Consider the following 23,066-nt stretch of genomic DNA (forward strand, 5'->3'; position numbering starts at 1 on the left):
TTCATCCCCTAAGGTGGCGAAATAGGGGTTGAAAATTTGTATGGATCAAGAATACTACCCCCCCTACCTGCCAGAGGGTGGCGGATGGCTACTGGGCTCAATTAACTTAGCTTAACGTATATTACATCTGTGTTAAGTGAATTCATCCAATACCAAAATTTGCACCTTATGACACCGAATTTGCACCTTCCCGGGCTAATACCCGGGCAATTTAATTAATTATCAAATTGACATCTCATATTGGTAATTTTTCATAATGCCCGCCCACTATGAAAAATGCCCGATTTATCACTTGGTCCATAACATACCTATATATCGAAAATGGTCCAGGCGAAAAAGATTTCAGTCAGGATTTTACGATATTAAGAGATTCAAAACGCCGTAATACATACTGTACCATAACTTTTAAATTTATAATTATTGGGTACCTATATGTATAGGTACAATTCCTCGAAATCAAGTGGAGTGTATACGGGAACTTTAAAGAACGACCGTGAATACAGAGGAATAACAAAATAAACAAATCGTTTTCCCACTAGACAATTCGTATCTAACATGCATCTAACACCTAAGTACTTTTTAACTCCATATTTTAACCAAATTCAGTTAATTTTACACTTTTATTTATACCACAAAGACTTTGATGGTTCTAATTCACAGAGGAACGTAAATATGACTACGGGCTTCATGGATGTGGTCCAAAAAGTACAATTAGTAAAGTTGGTGTCGTGAAAGGTCCAGAAAATTGTAGTAGATGTAAAACAGACGCTACCGCACACGCAGAACCTTGCCATTGCTCTATAAAAGAAATGTTAAATAATCTATACAAACACGACATTGAAACGGAAGAACACAACAATAAAGAACGGGATGAACAGGTCTATAACAATAACTATTTATGTACAGTATCAAATGTCGAAACTAATACTGAATATATTATCACAGCAGAAAAAAGTACCGCAACAAATAGCAACCATCGGTGGGTAGAAAAAAAAGTAAAAAATTATGAATACACATTAAAAATTGATATTACTGCACCCGACCTAGATAATATATCTAAGCATGGTACTAAACAGAAGATAAAGAATATATCTAAAAATAAAATAAAGGAACAGGCGCAGAGAGTGATGACTGATATTATAAATGATATTTCGAGAAATACTCTAGCGGAACAACCAAAACAAACGTCAATTATGGATTTAACAAGAAAGGTAATTAATTAATTTTATATATGCTCATTCAGGACATGGGCTTCATTGCAATATGTAAGGTAAATTCTGGGTCTTTGATAATACATATATTATATATGTTTACTATACCAACCCTTTACTCTCCGAACGCGGAGCTGAGCAAAGTGGTGCCTGAGAACTATGGGAATGGGACATATTATTGAGAAGTCAAGTCACTTCACTGTACAATTTACGTTGCTTTTGCAGGTGGATGATTCCATTATCGGTATTACCCCGATTCATCATGCCATAGTCCATAGTACTGGAATAGTTGCAAAAGTAAGCGAGTCGAAATTACCGTCAAAAGAGGGTTCCTTTCTGTTTCAGGTATTTATTGCTCAATTATACTTGGTAAAGCAGATCTTGTCAGTAGAAAAAGGCGGCAAATTTCAAAAATGTAGGTGCGAGGGGATATCGTCCCATAGAAAATTTGAATTTCGCGCCTTTTTTTACTGAAAAGATTTGCTTGACCAGCTTTATATTGTCATGATAAATAATTATGATTTGTTAGCTGTACGTCCAATACGCAGTTCGTCCAAATGATATTTCAATTCGCATTTCGTCCAACACGTATTTGGTCCAACATGCATTTCGTCCAACAGCATTTCGTCCAATGCGTATTACGTCAACACGTATTTCGTCCAACAGCATGTCGTCCAACATGGATTTAGTCCAACACACATTTTGTCCAGTAGGCATTCCGTCCAACTCCATGTAGAAGTCTTGTCAAGAAAAATAAATTATGCGTCTCTCATTACTGCAGCCACGGTTCATGTATGAAAATTCGAACCGTTTGTCTGAGTTACGTACACCTTTGTACGACACACCTGTGCGTGAGGGAAGGCACCTTGTAGGAAGGCACGAAGGTTGACATTGGGCTTTGGGCTGTAGCTGCACGCGTCAGTTGACGTATTTGGCGGTCAAGGGGTTGGTGGAATGGAAACAAAGATTCATTGATTGTCGAACGAGCGAGCGAAGTTCTTCCAATCAGCTTGGAACACACGGCTGGCTAGAGAGAGGCACGTCCCGGCATTTCGATATTTCTTGACTGAACTATCCGAGGATAGTTTGTTACGCTATAACTAATTATAGTATATTTGTTCTAATTCAAAATTAATTAGGTAAACGGTAATTTTGCTCAAATGGTACCTTTTCCCTGTCACTGTCATGCCACGTTCACACAACTTCAAATGAACGCGACATTTTCAAGCATTCCCTGCGCAAAGTTGCCAGCTCGCTCGCAAATCAAAGGGTCTACCGCGAACACTGAAGTCCGCAAATTGCGGGTATTTTTCTGTTTAACTCCAATTGGACGTAATTAAAGTGACAGAGAAAAATACCCGCAATTTGCGAATTTCGGTGTTCGTGGTAGACCCTCAGGATGGAACTGTCGCATATTTGTTAATCAACATTACGTAACGAACGTCAATGAGGATTTTCACATGTTCAATGTGTGTTGTGTAGGTATTTATTCTTATCCTAGTCTTCCTTAGTCTTGTCCCAGAGAACGGGACGAGCTTCCACTAGTGAAATTAAAAAGTCGACATCTAAATTGTCAGCCATTTTTGTACATTAATTAGCACATGAGAATTATGCAACAGCAAAACAATAACTTCCGAGCGGTGCGCCGTCCGCCGCCGCCGGTGCACGGCGCCGTGCCGTCGCACCGTACACGGCACCGTGCCGTCACACCGTGCACGGCACCGTGCTACTGCACGACGCCGTGCCGTTACACGGTGGCCGGCGCCGCACCGTGGACATGTGGCCGGGCCCTAACAACTCGTTAACGCCTCGGACCGTGGGTCCCAGTAGCATCACCATATCATCGGCGTAGCTGATATTATTGACCATTTTCTCATTTCCCATATCCTCTTAATAGACGAATCACGAAATGGACGAACTCCGTAATGATGAATCGCGAAATGGACGAAATGCAGAGTGACAAATCGCGAAATGGACGAACTGCGTATTGACGAATCACGAAATGGACGCATCACTTATGGACAAACTGCGTAGTAGACGAATGGACGAAATGCGATTTGGACGAACTGCGTATTGGACGTCCAGCTAACAAATCATTATGTGATTGACTGTAGAACTACTTATGCACCCCGGGCTTTCATGACGAGCTGTTTCAAAAAACCGTGAAAGCTAGGAAGTTGATCATAGGCAAAATAAGAAATAATTTAAGTAAAAAAACCATATAGAGTTTTTAAAGGCCTTAACGTAAGGTAACTGTCCCATGTAAGGCCCGCGGCCCGTCTTATTAAAATAAACTTATAAATTATACTTAAGAAAAAACAACAAAATTTATTAAATCTTGAGTCGTCGACAAACTAAAAGTAGCTTCAAACCTAGAAAACATTGATTACCGTTTATGTAAAAATGATCTAGAATTTAAAGAGTGGACTTTATTAGGCACTCGGCACTGGGCTACCGCAACAACCGAAATTCGTAAATTGCGGGGATCTTTAGATAGATGTCCACAATTTGCGAACTTCGATTTTTGCGGTTATAGCCCAGACTCTGTAACTTCCTTTGCTTGTGCGAGCGATATGTAAGAGAAAAAAAAGCGGCCATTTATGACGTATTTAGGCGATTTATGACGTATTAAAAAAAACTACTTTTTCTACTCCAGCACTTAAATGTGTCAATTAAATGACTGACAGTGATATCTAAAGCAATGTCATTTGAATGCTTTGTCTATAGGCTCATAAGATGACTGCTAGCAGTCATCTTATGAGTATAATACAACTGCTTTATTTTTTTTTAAGATACAAGTTCCGATCATCTTGATTGAAAGAGGTATGTTTTCATTTACAATAATAACTCTTTTTTTTTTTAAATAATAACTCTTTTTTTTTAAACAATAACTCATTTTTTTTTAAATAATAACTTTTTTTTTTAATAATAACTCTTTTTTTTTATAATAACTCTTTTTTTTTTTTTTTTTTGCTGCAGCTGTCATAGAAAAAGTAATGTATGCAACAGCTCATAATTGGTTCTTAAAATTCAAGGGTCGAAGTTACAAAACGAGACGTAGTCGAGTTTTGTAAAAAAAGACCCGAGAATTTACTTATTATATCACTGTTGCATAAACTACTATACTAGATCTCGTTCAAACCAATTTTCGTTGGAAGTTTACATGGTAATGTACATCATATATTTTTTTTAGTTTTATCATTCTGTTATTTTAGAAGTTACAGGGGGGGGACACACATTTTACCACTTTGGAAGTGTCTCTCGCGCAAACTATTCAGTTTAGAAAAAAATGATATTAGAAACCTCAATATCATTTTTAAAGACCTATCCATAGTAGGGTTTGCTCCCGGGAAATACCGGTACCGAAAGTACCGGGAATTCCCGGGATTTAGAGCCAAGCAAAGAACCGGGATTTCAAAAGTAAAATCCCGGTACTCCCGGGATTTTCGGGACTAAAATTTCCGGTACAATATTTGACTGCTTTCTGTTACTTAGCATGAAATATCATGTTTTATAAAGAAAATAAATATATTTTATCAATCTAAGGCTGATGGTAATACTTTTACGGCTGACCACTACATTAAAATAAATTAAAAAAAGTCAATGGGTTTGACAATGCCGACAATATAAAATTGCGTAATTTGATACTTTAAGGGCATAAATGTTTGTACGATAAATAATTTTATACGAACGATTAGTTATTTCATATTTGTATACTAACTAGAAGCAAAAATAGAGACAATTTTGTAATTAATAAAATACTACTTTTAAGTCAAATTCAAACACGGTATAAGAAAGTCACATATAATAATGATATTTTAAATGAATTAATAATTCTGGCTGAATAATTTCTTGATTTGTCGTATAGATAGTTCTGTTATTATATGTTCGAAGGTCCACAGCCCATTTTGAACACATGCGAAAATTATCAATTTTTTTTATCCTTTTTCACAAAACGTCTTACATATTTAAAAAAATGATGACATTACTGAGCCACGATTCAGTTTTTGCCAATCAACAAAGATAGTAAAAATATCATGTAGTTTAGGAAAAAAAAAAACAAATTATATTAATGATTGTGTGACTTAAAGACACATATTATGGTATAAAAGAAGTGTGTACCTTCACTGTGCTACTTTTTTATTGTTTTAAGAAAGATTCGTGGTCGTTTTACGCTTTGATTTTACTGAAAATTGATGTGAAAACTGATTTTTGAAGGCAGTCCCGAAAGTACCGAAAATACCGGGAAATCCCGGTTCCATTTTTGCCCGGTACCGAAAATCCCGGTTCTTTTAAACAGTACCGGTTCTGCAATCCCTAATCCATAGCATAGATACCCCACACGTATGGGTCTGATGAAAAAAAAAATTTTTGAGTTTCAGTTCTAAGTATGGGGAACCCCAAAAATTTATTGTTTTTTTTTCTATTTTTGTGTGAAAATCTTAATGCGGTTCACAGAATACATCTACTTACCAAGTTTCAACAGTATAGTTCTTATAGTTTCGGAGAAAAGTGACTGTGACATACGGCGGACAGACGGACAGACAGACAGACATGACGAATCTATAAGGGTTCCGTTTTTTGTCATTTGGCTACGGAACCCTAAAAAAGGAAATTGTCTGTTTTATATTGCTCTGGTGTTCATTATGCGTTCGTTTTTCAGAATGAAATATTCAGTCCAACATCGCCAGTAGAAATCTCAAAGGCCGCCTCAATAATAGAGTCGGTAAGATAAGATTGATAAAAATTATTTTTGGAATTTTCAACTTTGGCCTTAGTCTTTAAATCGAATTTAGCGTGCGGGCAAATGCAAGCGCTTTTTTAACTCACGTTGAAAAAGCGCTCGTGCGAATTGGGCCTAAGAACCAGGTAAACGATACACGTGTAGTGTTTGAGATCCGGATATACGGATATCCGAAATATCCGGATATCCGTCAAATCTAAGATCCGGATCCAACGTCTCATAGGATCCGGATATTTCGGATCTCACGGATCCGTTAAATATTGCATTGGTCGCGTTATTGGTACGCGATAACGTCATAAAATAAATGCAAATATTGCTTAAACTAAACAGTAGTAACAGTAACAGTCTTAAAACTAGCTAGTTTATGCCTCCTGACTGGAATAAGGGTAATTATTTGTATGTTTTAAAGTAATTGTTATCAGGTTTTCGCTCAGTCGCCTTTGGGTCGTCTACCTGGAACATCTTTAGTGCTTGTGCGTGTTGTTATCTGTGACTTTTTTGTGTTATCGTGTCGGTTTCCAGTCTTCTGTTAACATAAATAACATGTGCTTGATGTGCTGCTAACTGAGTAAGTAATATTGATATTTTTTTCTCGTTATTAAGAAGCTGTAGCCCAAAGTTCTTAATTTCGCGAAACTTTTGTAATAATTTTACATTATTTTGCATGATTTATATAAGTTTTATATATACCTATAAGTTGTAGTTTTATTAAATGTTAATTTTTTTTTTCGTTGGACGATGTCCTTTTGAAGATTCAATTAGCCTAGTTAAAAACGACTTTATACAAAATTTTCTTAAGTAAGTGTAATATTGATTTTGAAAGCTTTAATTTTGATTATCATTAGCCTGGGTAAACTTTTTATTTTATAATGTGATTTTAAAAACTTTAAATCTGATTATTATCAACCTAGACAACCTAGTCAATCTTTAGCTAAGCTTGTAAAATGTACCTAAGTTAATTTTAGTGTTTATGTAGCATTGTAAAGAATTTTTCTATAAAGACTGATTGTTATTATTTAATTGTTAATTTGCAGATAATGTTTAATTTTTGTCATACTTTTCTACACAGATTTCAGCACGTTAATTTCAAATAAATCCTACTATCCATGAAAATAGCCTTTTTTACCCAATCCTTTTCTTTCGTCACCTTTCTTTATACAGATCCGTATTATCCGAATTATCCGGATATCCGGATCCGTCAAATTTTAATATCCGAATTATCCGGATCCGAAAAATTGACGGATCTTGCAAACCCTATACACGTGCGAATGACCTATTCGCACGTGTATCGTACAACGTTTTACAGTACATATGCCCCTTTAAATTTTTGACACAGCCACGGAAAATAGCACCATATGTACTGAAAAGATACATACTATATTCTCTGTCTATTTTTGAAATGTGACAGGCCTGAGCCAAACTACTATACACTTGGAGGATACAACTAAACGGAGTAGCCATTAACAGGCTTTCCCCTCTGTCGAAAATAGGCGGCCAACGGTCATACACAATGTATGGACTGACGTTTATCTGACATGGCTATATTTACGTTACGCATACATTTGACGTTCCCCTCCCCCGCAAAAATCGGCAGACTGTTTTGTACAGAAAATTACAGACATGGCGTCTCCGTTTGATTATATCCTCCAAGACTATACAACGATATCTGCACTATCGGATCAAATTAATTCTGCACAGACTGATATTCTTACCGGGTCTTCCCATCTTTTACTTAAATCCATAATTGCGTCCATAACTTATTGACAGGATATAGAAAAGTATTTAGACGAGCTCAGAGTTCAAGAACCGTGTGCGAGAAGAGTGTCACATCATACAGTTAGTCTCAAGTGGAAGCTGCCCAAAGCAATCGAGGGAATAATGGGATACGAAGTAAGTTTCTCAGCTGACTTAGTGTACCAAAGTTATTAAACAGTAACTAGTAAACTAAACAAATTTTCTACATGATGCTGCCTAATCTTGGGATAAGACAGGCAAACAGCGGCTTCGTGATATCGGGGTTGGTCCCATTGTAAAAGTTACTCAGTCAGAATGACCTATAAGTACTAAGTACCTACGTGATATATATTCACCTCGCAAATATGGCTAAGGGTGGAAAAAACCCTGTATAACGCACGTAAATATCATAAATTCAAATTAACTTCTTTTTAGATACTGGTAGACGGCAAATCTATTGAGACAATAGTCAATCCAAGACGCTGCATGGCAGTAATCAGCTGCCTCCCTCCCGTCCAGCGCCTTCTGATCACCATCCGCACCATCACCAAAACAGGCCTACAGTTCCTCCCATGCACCACTATCGGATATCACCCGCGTGATAATAAATATATATGCGTTTAAAAGTTAATAGCTGATTATGACACTATTTCTGGATATTTTATATTGGAAGAGGTTATTATTTACCGTTGCACCGAATTTGTGCTTCGACTGATGAAACACGAAAACGTATCGTCGACTGAAGAGGAGTTTAGGAGAGAGTATTTGTGAGAGAGTAAAGATAATATGAAAATTGTGAAAAATAAAGTAATGCTTGAACTGTAACAATATTGTATGCATTTTGAGCTAAATAGCTTTGTAGGAGTCATGCACAAACTACTAAGAAGATACTACGCACAAACTACTAAGAAGATACGAGTCATGTTACGTCAACCTCGCGATATGTTCTCTCCGCGAAGTCGCGCCGCAATTTACGCACATACATAGTCTGAGTCAGGACTCTGGAGCAAAGAATACAATCAAAATCTATTTCAGTTTATAAACAATACAAAGACAATACAGTACTAACTAGAGTTACTAGAGTCCGACCAGTGAGTCGTGTCACAAAAAAAACGCGGGAATTTCAGTAAAAACCCCCGCACCTGGCAATAAAATTACTATGAAATTAAATGACAGCTTGAAACTGACAGCTTATTTGATAGGAAAAAAAGTTGCCATATACAGAATTTTAAAAAATAGCTTGTGACACGACTCACTGGTCGGACTCTAGGAAGCATGTAAGGAGGCATGTAGAATACAATACTGGTCTGGAGGGGGCTTAAAGCTAAAATGGAAAAAATTGTACAAAGCGCCGCCTATTCTAAGAATGTTGAGTGAGGCACGCGGGGAATGCTGTGTTGTAAAGTGTCATTCAATAGAAATTGCTAACAATGTAAACAAAAGTTACGAGTAAATTGACATTCAGTGTCAATTTTAGTATGGCGGTTTGTTTACATAGTAAGTTCTATTGAATGACACTTTAGAGTCTGTGCGGAAAGAGAAGAATCGTGGCAGAAAAGGGAACTAACATTTTCAATTTTATATGGCAATCAAACCTTTGACACCTGTCTTGTAAAAAGTAAACAAACTTCTATCATTGTATATTTTTATTAACAAAAACCGCAAGTTTTATCTATAAAATATTTACAAAACACGATAAAACCGTACATAAAACCATAACGAAAATGATATTTAACATTGTTCAGTTCAGTCAGCGGGAAGAAAACGGATAAAAGCCGACTATCGACTTACAAAAAGTCGCGGAACGTGTTTCCGCTATTTACGGGTAATGATGTTGTATTTAATATTAAATATTACCTATTTAATAAGCCCCCTAAGTAACTTGTCTCCGGTATATAATCGGTAAGAATATTCATTCAAAATATATTAATTTTCATAAATATGCAGGTCATTCATGATCTTTAAAAAAACTTACAAATAGTCTTGATACTTGCCATTTTATGCATATTTATATGTAAAAAAAATTTCAGGATTGCGTAAAAGTACCTACGGTATCTCGAATAAAAGACCGCTATGTAGGTGATATGCAAGAATTTGTAATCTACGTGCCGGATTCAAGCACATTTAATTCAGATGTAGATAGTTCTATGAGTGTCCCTGGATGTTCTGAAGCTAGCTCAAACATAAGTGACATTGAATATTTTAATTCAGACTACGAATACACAGAATAAAACTTTTTCTAATAAAATATTTCTTTATTTGTACGTTCGTTTACTAGGTTCTGTTAGTTACGAAATTATAATTATTTCATATTTAGCAGTGACTTTTCGGCGAAGTAAAATATCGTGAGATGAGAGAACCGGACATATCCCAATAAGGCCTACCTACTTATGCACTATTTTTATATCCCAGCCCTAGTAGCACGGTCGCATTTTTATCGTTTGTCACCATGCCTGTCACGTTCTAACAAGTATGTAAGTGCGAAAGTGACGGGCATAGTGATAGTCGATAAAAATGGAACCGTGCTGAGCCCGCAGATAGTAAAATTACAGTTCTATTGCCCAATTTCTACCCGATCTACCCGATTTTGTATTTAAATAACTGTTGGACTGCACAGATTAGGCAGTACATAAATGAGACTATCTTGTTTGGTACCAAAATGAGTTGTATTGGGCACATTCTTAACTAGTTTTAGCAATTTTGTCAATCGCACTGTCCCTTTTTAGTATCTGAGACATAAAAACAAGATTTTAAAAAGAAAACTAGTGCCTGCGCTAATTCAGAGGATTGAGTTGACGAGCCGACACCACCACCAGGCTCCGTTTAGTAAGCCGTGGCAAGAAACCGGAACAAAAGGGATTCAAATATCATGACCTTTAGTGTCGTACTATAATCACGTGACCAGTGTTGTCAGCATAGCAAAAACCATAAAATAGCACTGGCGCGCCCTCAAATCCCACGACTCTTCTCTTTCCGCACAGACTGTATGGAGGTTGTACGTCTTGAATTGATCTACCAGCAATCTACCAGTCTGCGTATAATAGCCATAACACACTACAACACCGCACCGCGACTTGGTGTAGTGCGGTAGTGTATTAGGGCTATAATGTGTAATTCGATTTGTGTGTATGTACCATTATGACTATTATGAGTATCCGAACGTAAAATGTCAATGTCAATGTGACAATCGATTTGGTTTGGTTTACTAAATACTAATGTTACCGCTGCTGCTTTTGTGGTGAAGTTTGTTATTATTTATTAAAGTTTGCATTAAATTTTAACTGTCCTGAATGAGTCATCTACGTTTGTTATTATATAAATTGTAGTTACAATGAGCAAGTGTGCTGTGATTGGATGTAAATCAGAACACAATCCTTTTAATAGCGGTGTAACGTTTCATCGGTAATCCTATTCTGAATTACCTACCTATTTGTTTTTCTATGATCTATATCTTAATTAATTATAAAAAATAATGAAACATATGATTATGACATAAAGAATAATCATTGCAGTGTTACAAGAAACAAGAAATATTTGCCGCTATGGGAAAGAGTCGTAAAAATAAAATCTAAATCAGTACACGCCAAGATATGCAGCCTGCATTTCAAGGAGAAGGATTTTGTTGAAGGCAGAGGGAGCCGTGTCCTCAAACCGGGTGCTGTGCCGTCTATAAATATTGTTGAAAAGGTATTTTTTTAATAAATAAATAAATTTTAATAATATTTACATTTCTTCAGTACTCAATTTAACACCTTCACTGCTGCATCAGGTAGACTGACAAACAATTAATACCTAATATAGGCTTGAATCGCATTTATCAATAATGCCAATAATGTGTGGGGTCATAGAGAAATATAGTAAGACAAGAGTGCTCACTCCATACATCAGTTCAGACTATTAATTTCAGTGTCTACATCTAGCATCGAGTAGCGGAACTATCAGTACTACTACTTGACAATAGATGTAGCACCGACCAAAAAGTCGTATCTCAAAAGCATAAGACTTTCCGGTCGGTGCTACATCTATTGTCAAGTAGCAGTACTGATAGTTCTGCTACTCGATGCTAGATGCTAATAGCCTTTTTGGTACTAAAACTGATGTATGGAGTGAGCACTCTATGTATTTTTTTCTCTATGGTGGGGTTTAACCACATATTTGTATTTTGTATGATTCCATGTACATACGAGGGGCGTTCAAAATATTCTCGGTATTGATATCTTACGACCTCTTCTAAAATTTCTTTCGTTACTGGCCGCTAAGGTTTATTCATTGACATTAAAAAAAAGTATAATTCGAACCGAGATGGTCTTTTGTTTTTCTGCAATTGCTGAACAAACATGAACATCATGTGCGAATTGACAATGTTAACTAAATTAGAACATCGATGCGTGATAAAATTCTTGACAAAACAGGGTAAAAATCAAAAAACCATAAAAGAGGAAATGGATTGTGTTTACCGTGAGTCTGCTCCTTCTTTATCTACCATTCAAAAGTGGTCAAGCGAGTTTAAACGTGGAAGGGAGAGTGTTGAAGACGACCCTAGACCTGGCCGGCCTGTAGTAGCTACTTCACAAGAAAATATTGATAAAGTGGAAAAACTTATATTGGAAGATGGTCGAGTGAAGGTAAAATCTATAGCACAAGTAACCAATCTCTCTATTGGTACCGTACATGATATTATACATGACCATCTTAATATGTCAAAAGTAAGTGCAAGATGGGTTCCGCGAATGCTGACTCGGCTTCAAAAAGACATGCGTGTAGCTTGTTGTTCCGATTTTATCGACCTGTGCGGTGAAAATCCTGATGAGGTGCTGCAAAGAATAGTTACTGGAGATGAAACCTGGGTTCATCATTATGACCCAGAGAGTAAACAAGAGTCCATGCAGTGGCACATTAAGGGTTCAGCTCATCCCAAGAAGTTCAAGGTCATCCCTTCAGCTGGCAAGGTCATGGCCACGATATTTTGGGATTGTGAAGGAGTATTACTAATCGATTATAAAGAAAAAGGTGTAAATATCACAGGACAGTACTACGCTAACATTCTACGTCAATTAAAGGATGTAATTAAAGAAAAGAGGCGAGGAAAGTTAACCAAAGGTATTCTGCTTCTGCATGACAACGCCCCCGTCCATACTGCTCATATTGCCAAGGCAGCTATTGTTGAATGTGGGTTTAAAACTGTTACTCACCCACCGTATAGTCCGGACTTAGCCCTCAGCGACTTCTTTTTGCTCCCCAATCTTAAAAAGGATCTGCGTGGAAATAAATTTTCTGACGATGAAGCATTGAAGGCGGCAGTGGAGGAGCATTTTTACACGAAAGATAAAAAATATTTTTACGAGGGATTAAAAAAAATAATTGATCGATCTTTTAAGTGTATGAACATAGGGGGGGAGTATATTGAAAAATAAAAATATCAAACTTTTCGTACTTGTTTGTTTTCATTCTCATACCGAGAATATTTTGAATACCCCTCGTATGTATATTTTTTAAATCAAATTTCTATTACACCTTATGTGTATAATTGCATGAATTCTATAGTAATTTAAATTGTATTTTTTTTCCTTATTTTCTTGTAATGCATGTTAATTATAAGATGTAATTATTTTTGAAAAGATGTGTCCCGCCGTGTTTGTTGCCGGTCCCATATTGGGATACCCTCCTCCAGTTGAGGGGGGATTTAAATCTTCTCGGGGCAGAGGTGTAGGGTTGGAGCCGGTCTACCTAGCTTTATTTGACGTTCATAAGCGCATTGTAATTATGCCTACTTGAATAAACTATCTTTTATCTTTATCTTATCTTTATTAAAAATTATTTCAGGACAGTTCAACAGATGACGATGATGACAATGAAAAGTTGTCCTTGTTGAAGAGGGCTCTTGCAAGAAATAAGGGAGTGTCTACCACTGAAGGTGCTGAGGAAAAAACTCAGTCAGGTTCTGATGAATATGATCACAATCCCAATTTACCTCAAACCTTCCAAATGGTAGGTATCCTAGTGAAAAGAAAATAATGGCTAAGTAGATAATTATACAATATACATATACCATTACCTTACCATGCTTATTTATTTATAAGCAAGCCTCGGATTTTTCATCGCATGGTAAGGTGAAAGAAAACTATGGAGTTAATATTAAAACTAAAATTTATAGATCGTCTTTTTTTGCATTAGAAAGAAGGTAAGCGATCTTGACATGACTTTTAATTGAAAAACGCTTTTTAAAAATCAGTAACTAACTTATACTTATGAAAGCAGAAGTATATAAATGATTCTATTAGATTCATAATTGTTGCATATTTGCCGCGACATTTTTAAAACATGTTTTTCAATTAAAAGACACATCAAGGTTGTTTACCTTTTTTCGAATGCTAAAAATAAGTTTTTGGCAAAAATTTCATTTTTGGTACAAGCTTTTATCGCTGACTGTACTTTTCTTACGACAGACAACTAATACTTATCGAGACAATTCTAAAAACCCCTAACACAATTAGGTTGCGTTGTTTGATCACAGATTTCCTATGGCCACCTCCTGTCTCCATCATCAGATCAGTTCGACAGTACCATATTATTGTATTGTCATCAGAACTACATACAGCTGACAATTTTCATGACGCTACAATCCTTGGAAGATGGTTAAATTAGTTACCTTAGATTCCATTACATAGTTAGTTACATACAGGTCGACCTAATAAAGGCTTGTTAAAAACGAACTATAACTCATATTCATACTCATACTCATTCATTTAATTAATACCGCAAAAAAATATAAATGTAATGCATTGAAAATTACATTTTCTCAAAATATTACTACTAATTACAGGTGGTGCCATGCACATGTTGCAATTCAGTCCAGTCTTCCAACTCGCTCATCCCAAAACAAACTAGCAACGTGGGAATACAAACCAAAATGAAAACAAGTAAGGAAGTATCACTGCAAGCTAAAGTGAAACTCCTCGAGTTGAGACTCAGAAGGAGAGATGCAAAAATCAGCTACATGCAAACAGTTTTAAACATGATCAAGAAACATACTAAAGGTACAGATATGGAGTACAAGTTATGTTGTGAACTGCAGAATATTTCCGAGTTTTCAGAGACAATTGACAGTAATCATAAGGAGGAAAGAAAAAGTAATCAAAGTAAAACTACAAACGGTAGAGTTGAAAGTGCTGTTAGCGAAGTATCAAGTGGTGATGAAGATGGCTGCACGTTTTTTGAAGTGGTGCATAGTCCTAATCTAAAGACATACAATGGTTTTAGTTGAAATCAGTTAAGTTACGATTCTTAGATTCTTTAGCAATATTTCAAATCTTTTATCACTTCATTTGGTGATTTTCATTTGAGGTGTGGTACAGATGCGAGAAATGGGTAAATATCTTTCTAATATTGTAAGAAATTTTAGCAGTAAGTATATTATAATTTTAACATGAGTCTTATATAAGTAGGCCAAATTTTAATAAAGAGACTGATTATTACTGGTTACTTTTTCATTGGTAGGAATGGTAGGTACATATCGTACGATAGAGATAGGAAATGTCGTTTCGATATACGAAATTCTTCGTGCTTGGCGTCCTTATTTAACATTTACATTTGTGGTGGCACTGGTAGGTACATTTTGTCACTGCGAAGTCAGCCAGGCTAGCACATGATTCGCGCGACAGTATCTCGCGGCGAGATAGACTATCCGTCTTTTTCTATGTTACAAAAAGAGGGACGCTGTAGTAGTTCTGTAGGGATGCTGTTCAGAGTTAGCTTAGTCTGACTGTAGAAATAAAAATGGATGATTGTCTTCCTTTATTAACATTTTTTCAATGCTGTTTGTCTAATATAATTTATGAGATGCATAATTTGCCTCCTATCTCTGGCATTTAGGTTGCCTTTCCACTACGGCGGACATGAGAGGAGACGAGCGTGAATCAACCAATAGCATTGGTACTTTCCTAATCCACACTTTTTCTCCGCTCTGCTGTATTACAACATTTACAACTATTGCAATTGCATGGTTGATTACCGCCGTATCCTCTCATCTCCGCTCATCTTTCTTATATTCTAGAACGCAGGCATAAAATACACCCATGATAATTATATCTCTAAGTAAGTGAGAACTTATGCCAAAGTAGGTTTTTTTATTCATCTTGATTGTTTTTCATACTGGCAAAGGGTTTTGCATAGTTCTATATTAATCGTCGATCTACCTTTAAATCCACATTGTTCTTTCTTGAAGGAATCCAAAGCTTTTATAAAGGCAGTACCTAATAAAGCAGAGGTAAATCTTGCAAGCCACGTTAGACCATTTTTTTAGAATCATTTAACTATTCTAGAAGTGTAGGTTTCATCAATGATTCAAAAGTAAGCCATGCTTGTGGTATTACAAGGAGCTTCAGAATTGCTGATGTTGTTTTACTGAATCTACTTTAATGAAGTATTTCGTGCCATATGTGCTTAATGATATTATTTATCCATTTTGCTTGAAAAATAGAATTTACAATGGTTATGTTTATATCTCTCAAATAAGTATTACATGTCAAAAAGGCAAGAAGAGTCAATGCATAGTCAATGTCTCTTTGGATGTCAATTGAGTTGATTCATAAGTTCCATACCTTTAGTTTATGCTTAGTGGTTCTTGCACATGGCGCATGTAACCCGCGCCTCAAAGAGTAGTATATGTTATATAGGCAATAACAAGCTCGATATATAGTCTGTGCGGAAAGAGTTGTGGAATGTATGGGGTTCAATACATTCCACGACTCGTCTCATGCTCGTCTCTTTCCGCACAGACTCTACTTATATGCAGCAATGCCAAGCAATACTATTAGCTTAGCACTTTAGTTACCTTTTCTCTGCAACTGACTGTATACTCCCTAATGTGTTTGGGTTTGTTAGAATTGTCTCGATAAGTATTAATTAGCGACAAAAGTCAACTCAAAAAACTTATGTAAATCGAGCTTTTAGGTAGGTAGCTATTTGTTGACTACGGACTACGGATCGTAATTAAAATGCAAGAATGGTTTTTTCTTAATACTCTATTTTTTATTTATTAATACGATGTAACAAAACTTCTGACAAATATTGACAACATGGTTACAGACGAACTAGATTTATTGATTTATGGAAACTTAGTTTCAGTAGGGACAACTGAGCCAAAGTATGGTCTAGACGATTAAGATTATATTCTTGAAGATAGAACGTGTGCAGATAATTATGAACACTATAATCGCTTCGCGACTTTCGCCGTTTAGGTACTAATCATTGTATTAGGTACATACAGAAGTAGATGGCGCTGTATGGCGAAATTTTACGTTTTATCTTTATGCTAATTAGGTTGTCTAGCTCTAACGTTTAATCATCCAGTTATCCGCCAATTAACTTACCTACAACAAACTGATATGGCGCCGAATAGCGCGACCTACTTTAGCCATTTCTTTGCCTATGGTACTATTAATAAATAACTGAGATATTTAGTCAACTAGATGGTAAAACTGAACTTTCACTTGTTTTTCACACTTTAGCCTCACGCATCAACTCGTTTACCAAACTGTTCGACAGCACACACTTCGCATCATTCACTTCATCTCTACATTTCACCGTTCTTCTATTAATCCCGTAAACGCTCGATTCGCATTTTTTTAGAATCAAATCTTTAATTTCCTGCAGTTCTGCTTTCGATAAGAGATTAGTGTTGGAATAGTCGCAGTTGACAGGTGGGCTCTCTCGTTTAGCCATCTCGTACAGACACATGAGGTCCAATGTTTCGCGTCTCTTTTTGTTTTCGAGTGCCCGTTTCCGTCTCAGCACTCGCTTGAGGTCCTCTAGGAAGGACCTGTTTTCGGGTATCTCGTTGTCTATGATTTCTATTTCTTTCTTGTTCAGTTTCTGTAGGTCTCCGTCGTCCAAGTTGAAGTTGCGTTTTACATCAGATGGGATGGAAGGTATGTTTTCTGTAAAAGATAATCGCGATATAATCAAGCGAAGTGGTCATGGGATAATTCAGAATTCAAGAAGTCTCGAGGTGAAACCTGATTTGAATTTTAATAGGCTTCGCTAAGTTATCAAAAAATGCAGTCGGTACAGGTACTAAACATGTGTGTTGAGTTCCTATTATTTCTTTAAATATCAATTTCTGCCAAAAAGCATTAGGTCGGCTGTAAGATGTCCTTTTGTAACCCCCTATATCGTCAACTGAGCGAAGTGGATAGTGGACACACTGCCGAATATTAGGGAAATTAAACTGCCTAACCGTCAAAGTTTTCTTGTCCAACTTAAGTGTCATGATGAAGATTAGTAAAATACCTATAGCTGGCTGGCTGGGTAACTGGTCAACCAAATCTTGTCAGTAATAAAAGGCGCGAAATTCAAATTTTCTATGGGACGATATTCTTTCGCGCCTACATTTTTCAAATTTGCCGCCTTTTTCTACTGTCAAGATCTGGTTGACCAAGTATATATATCTACCTATTAAGTTATTTTTTTAGTCAACTCTCTATAAATATACCTTTGTTGTCTCCTCCTAAATCTTTCATTTTTATGGAGAAAAATGCCCTCATTTTCTGCGTCGGCACCGCGGGGTCAGCCGCGTTCAAGTCGAAGATGTCGTACTCCAGGCAAACCACCCTCTCTTCAAGCTTGCGGACTTCAACGTTGTTCTTTTTGAACTTGGAGAACTTCTCAGCGATCCGTTTTACGTGAGGTGTTTCCGATATACGAATATTACTATTAGGAACCGTAGGAGTACGCTTTTTATCTGAAAACCGCAAATACCACTTAATACTTAAACCATTTTTGTTTAGAATTTAGGCATACTTACCTATAGCAAATAAAGTCATAATGTACTTAACCGTAGGTAACCGTAGGTAACCGTAGGTAAGTATGTGACCATATGATCGTCGGGATGACAATCAATCAATGAAATAGTTATATTGATCAGCCGATTCAAAACTTCTTTCATAAAACTGGATGTTGATGCTTGAAGCATTTAAACTCTCACTAAGATTAGTTGGTATCGGAGCAATTGGTTACCATTATCAGCTAGGTAGCCTACAAAGCAGCGTGCAGAGAAATTGATGATTTAACCCGTGGAGCGCCCTAGTATCACACGTGTGATACTAACTCCATACACCACGGGTTGTTGTCTCTAGACCATCGATGCTATAGGTACACACCTTTCAGCACCACCTCGATCCGCGCTGGGCTCGACACTCTCGACAGAAACAAGTCCGCGTCGCTGACGCTGTCGATGGTCTGCCACTGCACGTCATCCATCTAATGACAGATGATTCATCATTATAAGATGCAGCTGGCGTATGATGGATGACGTTATCCTAGTACCTAAGTACGTAATAGGTATAGAAAGTCGCTAGCTGTTTAACACAACATTCATCATCTTCCTCGCGTGTGTGAGCTTTTACATGCTCATGGAGCTTGGGATCCGCTTGGAACTAATCTCAAGAATTGGCTTAGAAAGACACTAGTTTTTAGGAAAGCGACTGCCATCTGACCTTTCAACCCAGAGGCGAAACTATGCCTTAAGTAAAAGGACTTGTCCGGTTGCCTCATTATGTTTTCCTTCACTGAAAAGTAGCTGGTAAATATCAAATGATTATTATAGTAGGTATTAAGTCCCGAAAAACTCATTGGTTTAGTTCCAGCTGCTACAAATAACGTTTCACAACATAGTCCCCTGTCTCGTATATGCGCTTCTTACAATAAGATTTGTAATGATGTAGACATTTTTAATTTAAGTTGTAATAGATTTAGAAACAGTGTAAGTAATTAAATTATCACATAGGTACCTAGTTGAGTACATGATCTCACTGTCCATGATCTCACCTTTAATTATAAGATTTATTACAAATTAAATGTTAACTAAATATTATAATTTCTAATGAATGTTGTGCTTGGTAGTTATTGAAATGTAAATTTAGCACTATAAGTTTACTATAATATTAAGACGTACCTAAAGTCTATTTTTTTATTCGGTAGACTGAAATGACAGTTAATAGTATGAAATGACATTTCATGTTCATACTATTAACTGTCATTTCAGTCTACGGAATAAAAAAATAGACTTTATGTATCCAATTTACATTTTGTTACCTCGCCTTGAAATAAACAAATGAAATGAAATACGAGCCGGGGTTTGAATTCACGACCTCTGGATTGAAAGTCGTACTTTTATTATCATGTTCAGACATCTATGACCATCATAACCGATGAGGATAAAAATAAAATAGTACTTTAAAAACGAAAATTAGACCAACCAGGTCCACCGTCACATGTTCGTCTAGCTTGTGTACGCTGGCCGGCTCCACGAACGCCGAACAGGTCTGCACCATGGACCCTTCACAGGCATTCTTTGTCACCGTTTTTGTCGTGTCTGACGTGGACTCGTTGCAGATTTCATGAAGAACTTTCTTGTAATACTGATGAATAGTATGTGGTTAATACTGTACCTATTTTATTATGTTAATAGTACCTACCTATTTTCATATTTAAAGGAAGGATATGAATATGGAATTGTGAAGGAAAAAACCCGAATAAAACGTTTTCCCTGTAAATCGGCTTCGAACTGCGATTCTTTATCAAACATTGCCCGTCTATCTAGAAGTAGTCTAAGCAGTTCCTAATGGCCGCCATTTATCTAGTTTGTGGAATCAGGTCTCTAGGCATTTAGTTAGACGTAGATAAATAAGACTGTTTTTAAGGATATTTATACATATGGTTCCTTAGCCAAAATATCAAAGAATGGAACTATGTATAAGGATAGATTCGTCACGTTCGTCCGTTTTGACTCACATCTTTCGGAGACAAAGCCATGTCAGTCAGCTGCCCGAAGTCTTCATTGCTGGGCCTGAAGAAGGTGCACCGATGTGATTTGCTTCTTGCAAAGGGATTTTCGCGCCCAATAGTACCAACATCCACCTTTGTTAGAACATACATGTCATAATTATGTTAGGTGAGGTATATTAAGTACCTATACCTACCTATTTACTGTTCCTGGCACCGCGATGTAATCATGTGCTTTTAACCGTTTCGTTGCGTGTTCCATTTTCGAAAACTTATGGCTGTGGCGGCGAACAATTTAAGGGATGTTTACAAAAACAACATAACTGCTTAGAGCGGTTGACACTTTTTTAAGAACATTGTTAATCGTTTCTGGTGTCAACCAGTGTAGTCAGTTATGTTGTTTTTGTAAACATCCCTTCAATTATTTCATGACACGACAGGCGTGCCTTACGCCATAGAATGGCATTTGGATGGAATGGATTTTTGTTAAAACCTGATCATTAAGCGAAATAATGCACTTATAGTATCTACCTACACGGATGTACTTGTAGGTACATAGATACTTGTTGCGACGCGACGAAATCGCGGAGTAAGCCACCCCTGCCTTGCTATAGGTACCCACTCTTCCTACTGGTCAATCCGGGCCTGGCGATTAGGTACTTACATCTTCGCCGCATCTTTCCTTAGGAGGTGGAAATACCTGCTCAATCTCAGGCGAGACAAATGGTGTCCCATTGATATCATATTTCTCAAACTTCTTAGCGGAACTGCGGCCCTGCCTCCGTTTAACCCTCTTCATGTTTGAAATTACCAGAACATATTAATTACATCGTATTGTTTTTCTAAAAATCTACTAGAATTTTGCGCTTTTCTTTTTATTGGGCCGCCAGACACGACTGATTTTTAATGGATTTTTATTATATTTGACAGTTGACAATTTTATTCTTTAGCAACGCAACGTATGGCCTGTGTTTTGAAATAGCATTTTATTTAACCGAATTTTATGCGACGACGTGAATGCGCGCAGTGCGCGAACATTCGCATCTAGGTAATTCGCATTTGTGTGGACAAAGGACTGTCACATTTCAAACATAGAGAGAATAATACGAGTATAGTTTTCCTGGTTCTTACTGACTGACAAATTGGTTTGACCAACTATAGCATATTCACCAGACTTGGCGAAATCAACTTTTAGAAGAGTTGCTATAAACGGTAGAATCTGTTCGAGGGTGGTATTCCACCTGTCCAATTTCTTTGACCAATGTGCATTGCGTCTCACTCTCTCATTAAGCAAAATGTGAGATGCAAATAAAAGGCATGATCTCAAAAAAATATTTTTATTTTCAAATTATTAGTGGAGTGTTGCGATACTTGCGACAAAAATATAAACTTTAATCGTTAAAAATAATGATAGTAACAAAATTTCAAACTAATTAACACGTATGGATCTTAAGACTGCGTCGACCGTCCAGTGGCACCCTCATTAGGGGATTTGTGTTTTCTAATTAATGTATGTACTTTATAAATCAGTATAAGTATTATAGTGCGTCAAGCAAATCTTGTCAGTAGCAATGTACTGCAAATTAAAGTAGGGTAACACCATGTAACACTCAAAGAGCAGAATTGCGCTAAGAAAAGCAGCAATGTACATCGAACCAAAACGTGTTTATTTTTCCGCCCTTCATACGTCAGTTCGAGTGAATTATATTTTTTTTTCCTTATTTTCTCGTAATGCATGTTAATTATAAGATGTAATTATTTTTGAAAAGATGTGTCCCGCCGAGTTTGTTGCCGGTCCCATAATGGGATACCCTCCTCCAATTGAGGGGGGGTTTAAATCTTCTCGGGGCAGAGGTGTAGGGTTGGAGCCGGTCTACCTAGCTTTATTTGACGTTCATAAGCGCATTGTAATTATGCCTACTTGAATAAACTATCTTTTATCTTATCTTATCTTATCTTATCTTTATCATAACCTCAAATTTTAGTAATGTTTACCGTCAATGAGCATGATTGTACATTGTAGGCACCTTAGCTTTGCTTGAGGTCATGCATAATCTTGGTATTTAATGGTGACAGCAGAAATTTCTCTTGAAATAGAAACGATTCAGAATGTAAACAATAAGATGATGGCTGTCATTCACGATCCACATTCCACAGATAACACACAGATGACACGCGATTTTGGAATTATTCGAACACAGTGTTGCTAACCCGCGATTTTTCAAATTTGCCGCCTTTTACTACTGACAAGATTTGGTTGATCCAGTATAATATTGTTGTCCTACTGATTTCCAAACTTTGTCACATAGTTTTATTTTGCTTATTTTTTGCTTTATCACCTAAATGCAAAAATGTGGCCACCATTTGCCGTTTACCTAGTTGCTAAGGTTGGTATTCCACCTGCCCAACTTCTTGGTCCAATGTGCATTGCGTCTCACTCTCTCACTAAGCAAAATGCGAGACGCAAATAATACATCGGACAAAGAAATTGGACAGGTGGAACACCACTATATACAATATTACCGTGGGGCTTAGTCAATTTGTGTAATAATGTCCTATAATATTTATTTATTTTATTTATTTATTTATTTAAT

At 36.7% G+C, this 23,066-nt stretch overlaps 3 protein-coding genes across 3 annotated transcripts; 2 read left to right on the forward strand and 1 right to left on the reverse strand.

The window, feature by feature from the left end:
- Positions 1-1,193: 1,193 nt before the first annotated feature.
- Positions 1,194-8,352, forward strand: LOC134651692 (uncharacterized). The gene is made up of 5 exons (XM_063506793.1): positions 1,194-1,211; positions 1,437-1,556; positions 5,875-5,937; positions 7,723-7,845; positions 8,125-8,352. The coding sequence occupies exons 1-5, from the start codon at positions 1,194-1,196 to the stop codon at positions 8,311-8,313; spliced, it is 513 nt and encodes a 170-aa protein (XP_063362863.1). The 3' UTR covers positions 8,314-8,352.
- Positions 8,353-10,986: 2,634 nt separating this feature from the next.
- LOC134651413 (uncharacterized) lies at positions 10,987-14,988 on the forward strand. Its single transcript, XM_063506517.1, has 4 exons — positions 10,987-11,091; positions 11,202-11,376; positions 13,513-13,677; positions 14,513-14,988. Exons 1-4 carry the CDS (start codon positions 11,021-11,023, stop codon positions 14,951-14,953), a joined length of 852 nt encoding a protein of 283 aa, XP_063362587.1. The 5' UTR covers positions 10,987-11,020; the 3' UTR covers positions 14,954-14,988.
- A 2,171-nt stretch (positions 14,989-17,159) lies between these two features.
- On the reverse strand, positions 17,160-21,271 carry LOC134651694 (uncharacterized). The gene is made up of 6 exons (XM_063506794.1): positions 21,137-21,271; positions 20,482-20,607; positions 19,947-20,108; positions 18,849-18,948; positions 18,182-18,430; positions 17,160-17,627 (listed from the first exon to the last, which is right to left on the reverse strand). Exons 1-6 carry the CDS (start codon positions 21,269-21,271, stop codon positions 17,188-17,190), a joined length of 1,212 nt encoding a protein of 403 aa, XP_063362864.1. The 3' UTR covers positions 17,160-17,187.
- Between the last annotated feature and the right edge of the window lie 1,795 nt (positions 21,272-23,066).

The sequence above is a fragment of the Cydia amplana genome, chromosome 10, assembly GCF_948474715.1.
Source record: "Cydia amplana chromosome 10, ilCydAmpl1.1, whole genome shotgun sequence".
NCBI lineage: Eukaryota > Metazoa > Arthropoda > Insecta > Lepidoptera > Tortricidae > Cydia > Cydia amplana.

Coding starts and splice junctions, on each gene's coding strand:
- LOC134651694 (XM_063506794.1), bottom strand. CDS start 21,271: ATGAAGAGGGTTAAACGGAGGCAGGGCCGCAGTTCCGCTAAGAAGTTT. Junction 20,608..21,136: donor AGGAAAGATGCGGCGAAGAT/GTAAGTACCTAA, acceptor GTTCTAACAAAG/GTGGATGTTGGTACTATTGG. Junction 20,109..20,481: donor TGGCTTTGTCTCCGAAAGAT/GTGAGTCAAAAC, acceptor ACTATTCATCAG/TATTACAAGAAAGTTCTTCA.
- LOC134651413 (XM_063506517.1), top strand. CDS start 11,021: ATGAGCAAGTGTGCTGTGATTGGATGTAAATCAGAACACAATCCTTTT. Junction 11,092..11,201: donor AGCGGTGTAACGTTTCATCG/GTAATCCTATTC, acceptor TAATCATTGCAG/TGTTACAAGAAACAAGAAAT. Junction 13,678..14,512: donor TACCTCAAACCTTCCAAATG/GTAGGTATCCTA, acceptor TACTAATTACAG/GTGGTGCCATGCACATGTTG.
- LOC134651692 (XM_063506793.1), top strand. Junction 5,938..7,722: donor CCGCCTCAATAATAGAGTCG/GTAAGATAAGAT, acceptor ACTTATTGACAG/GATATAGAAAAGTATTTAGA. Junction 7,846..8,124: donor AGGGAATAATGGGATACGAA/GTAAGTTTCTCA, acceptor ACTTCTTTTTAG/ATACTGGTAGACGGCAAATC.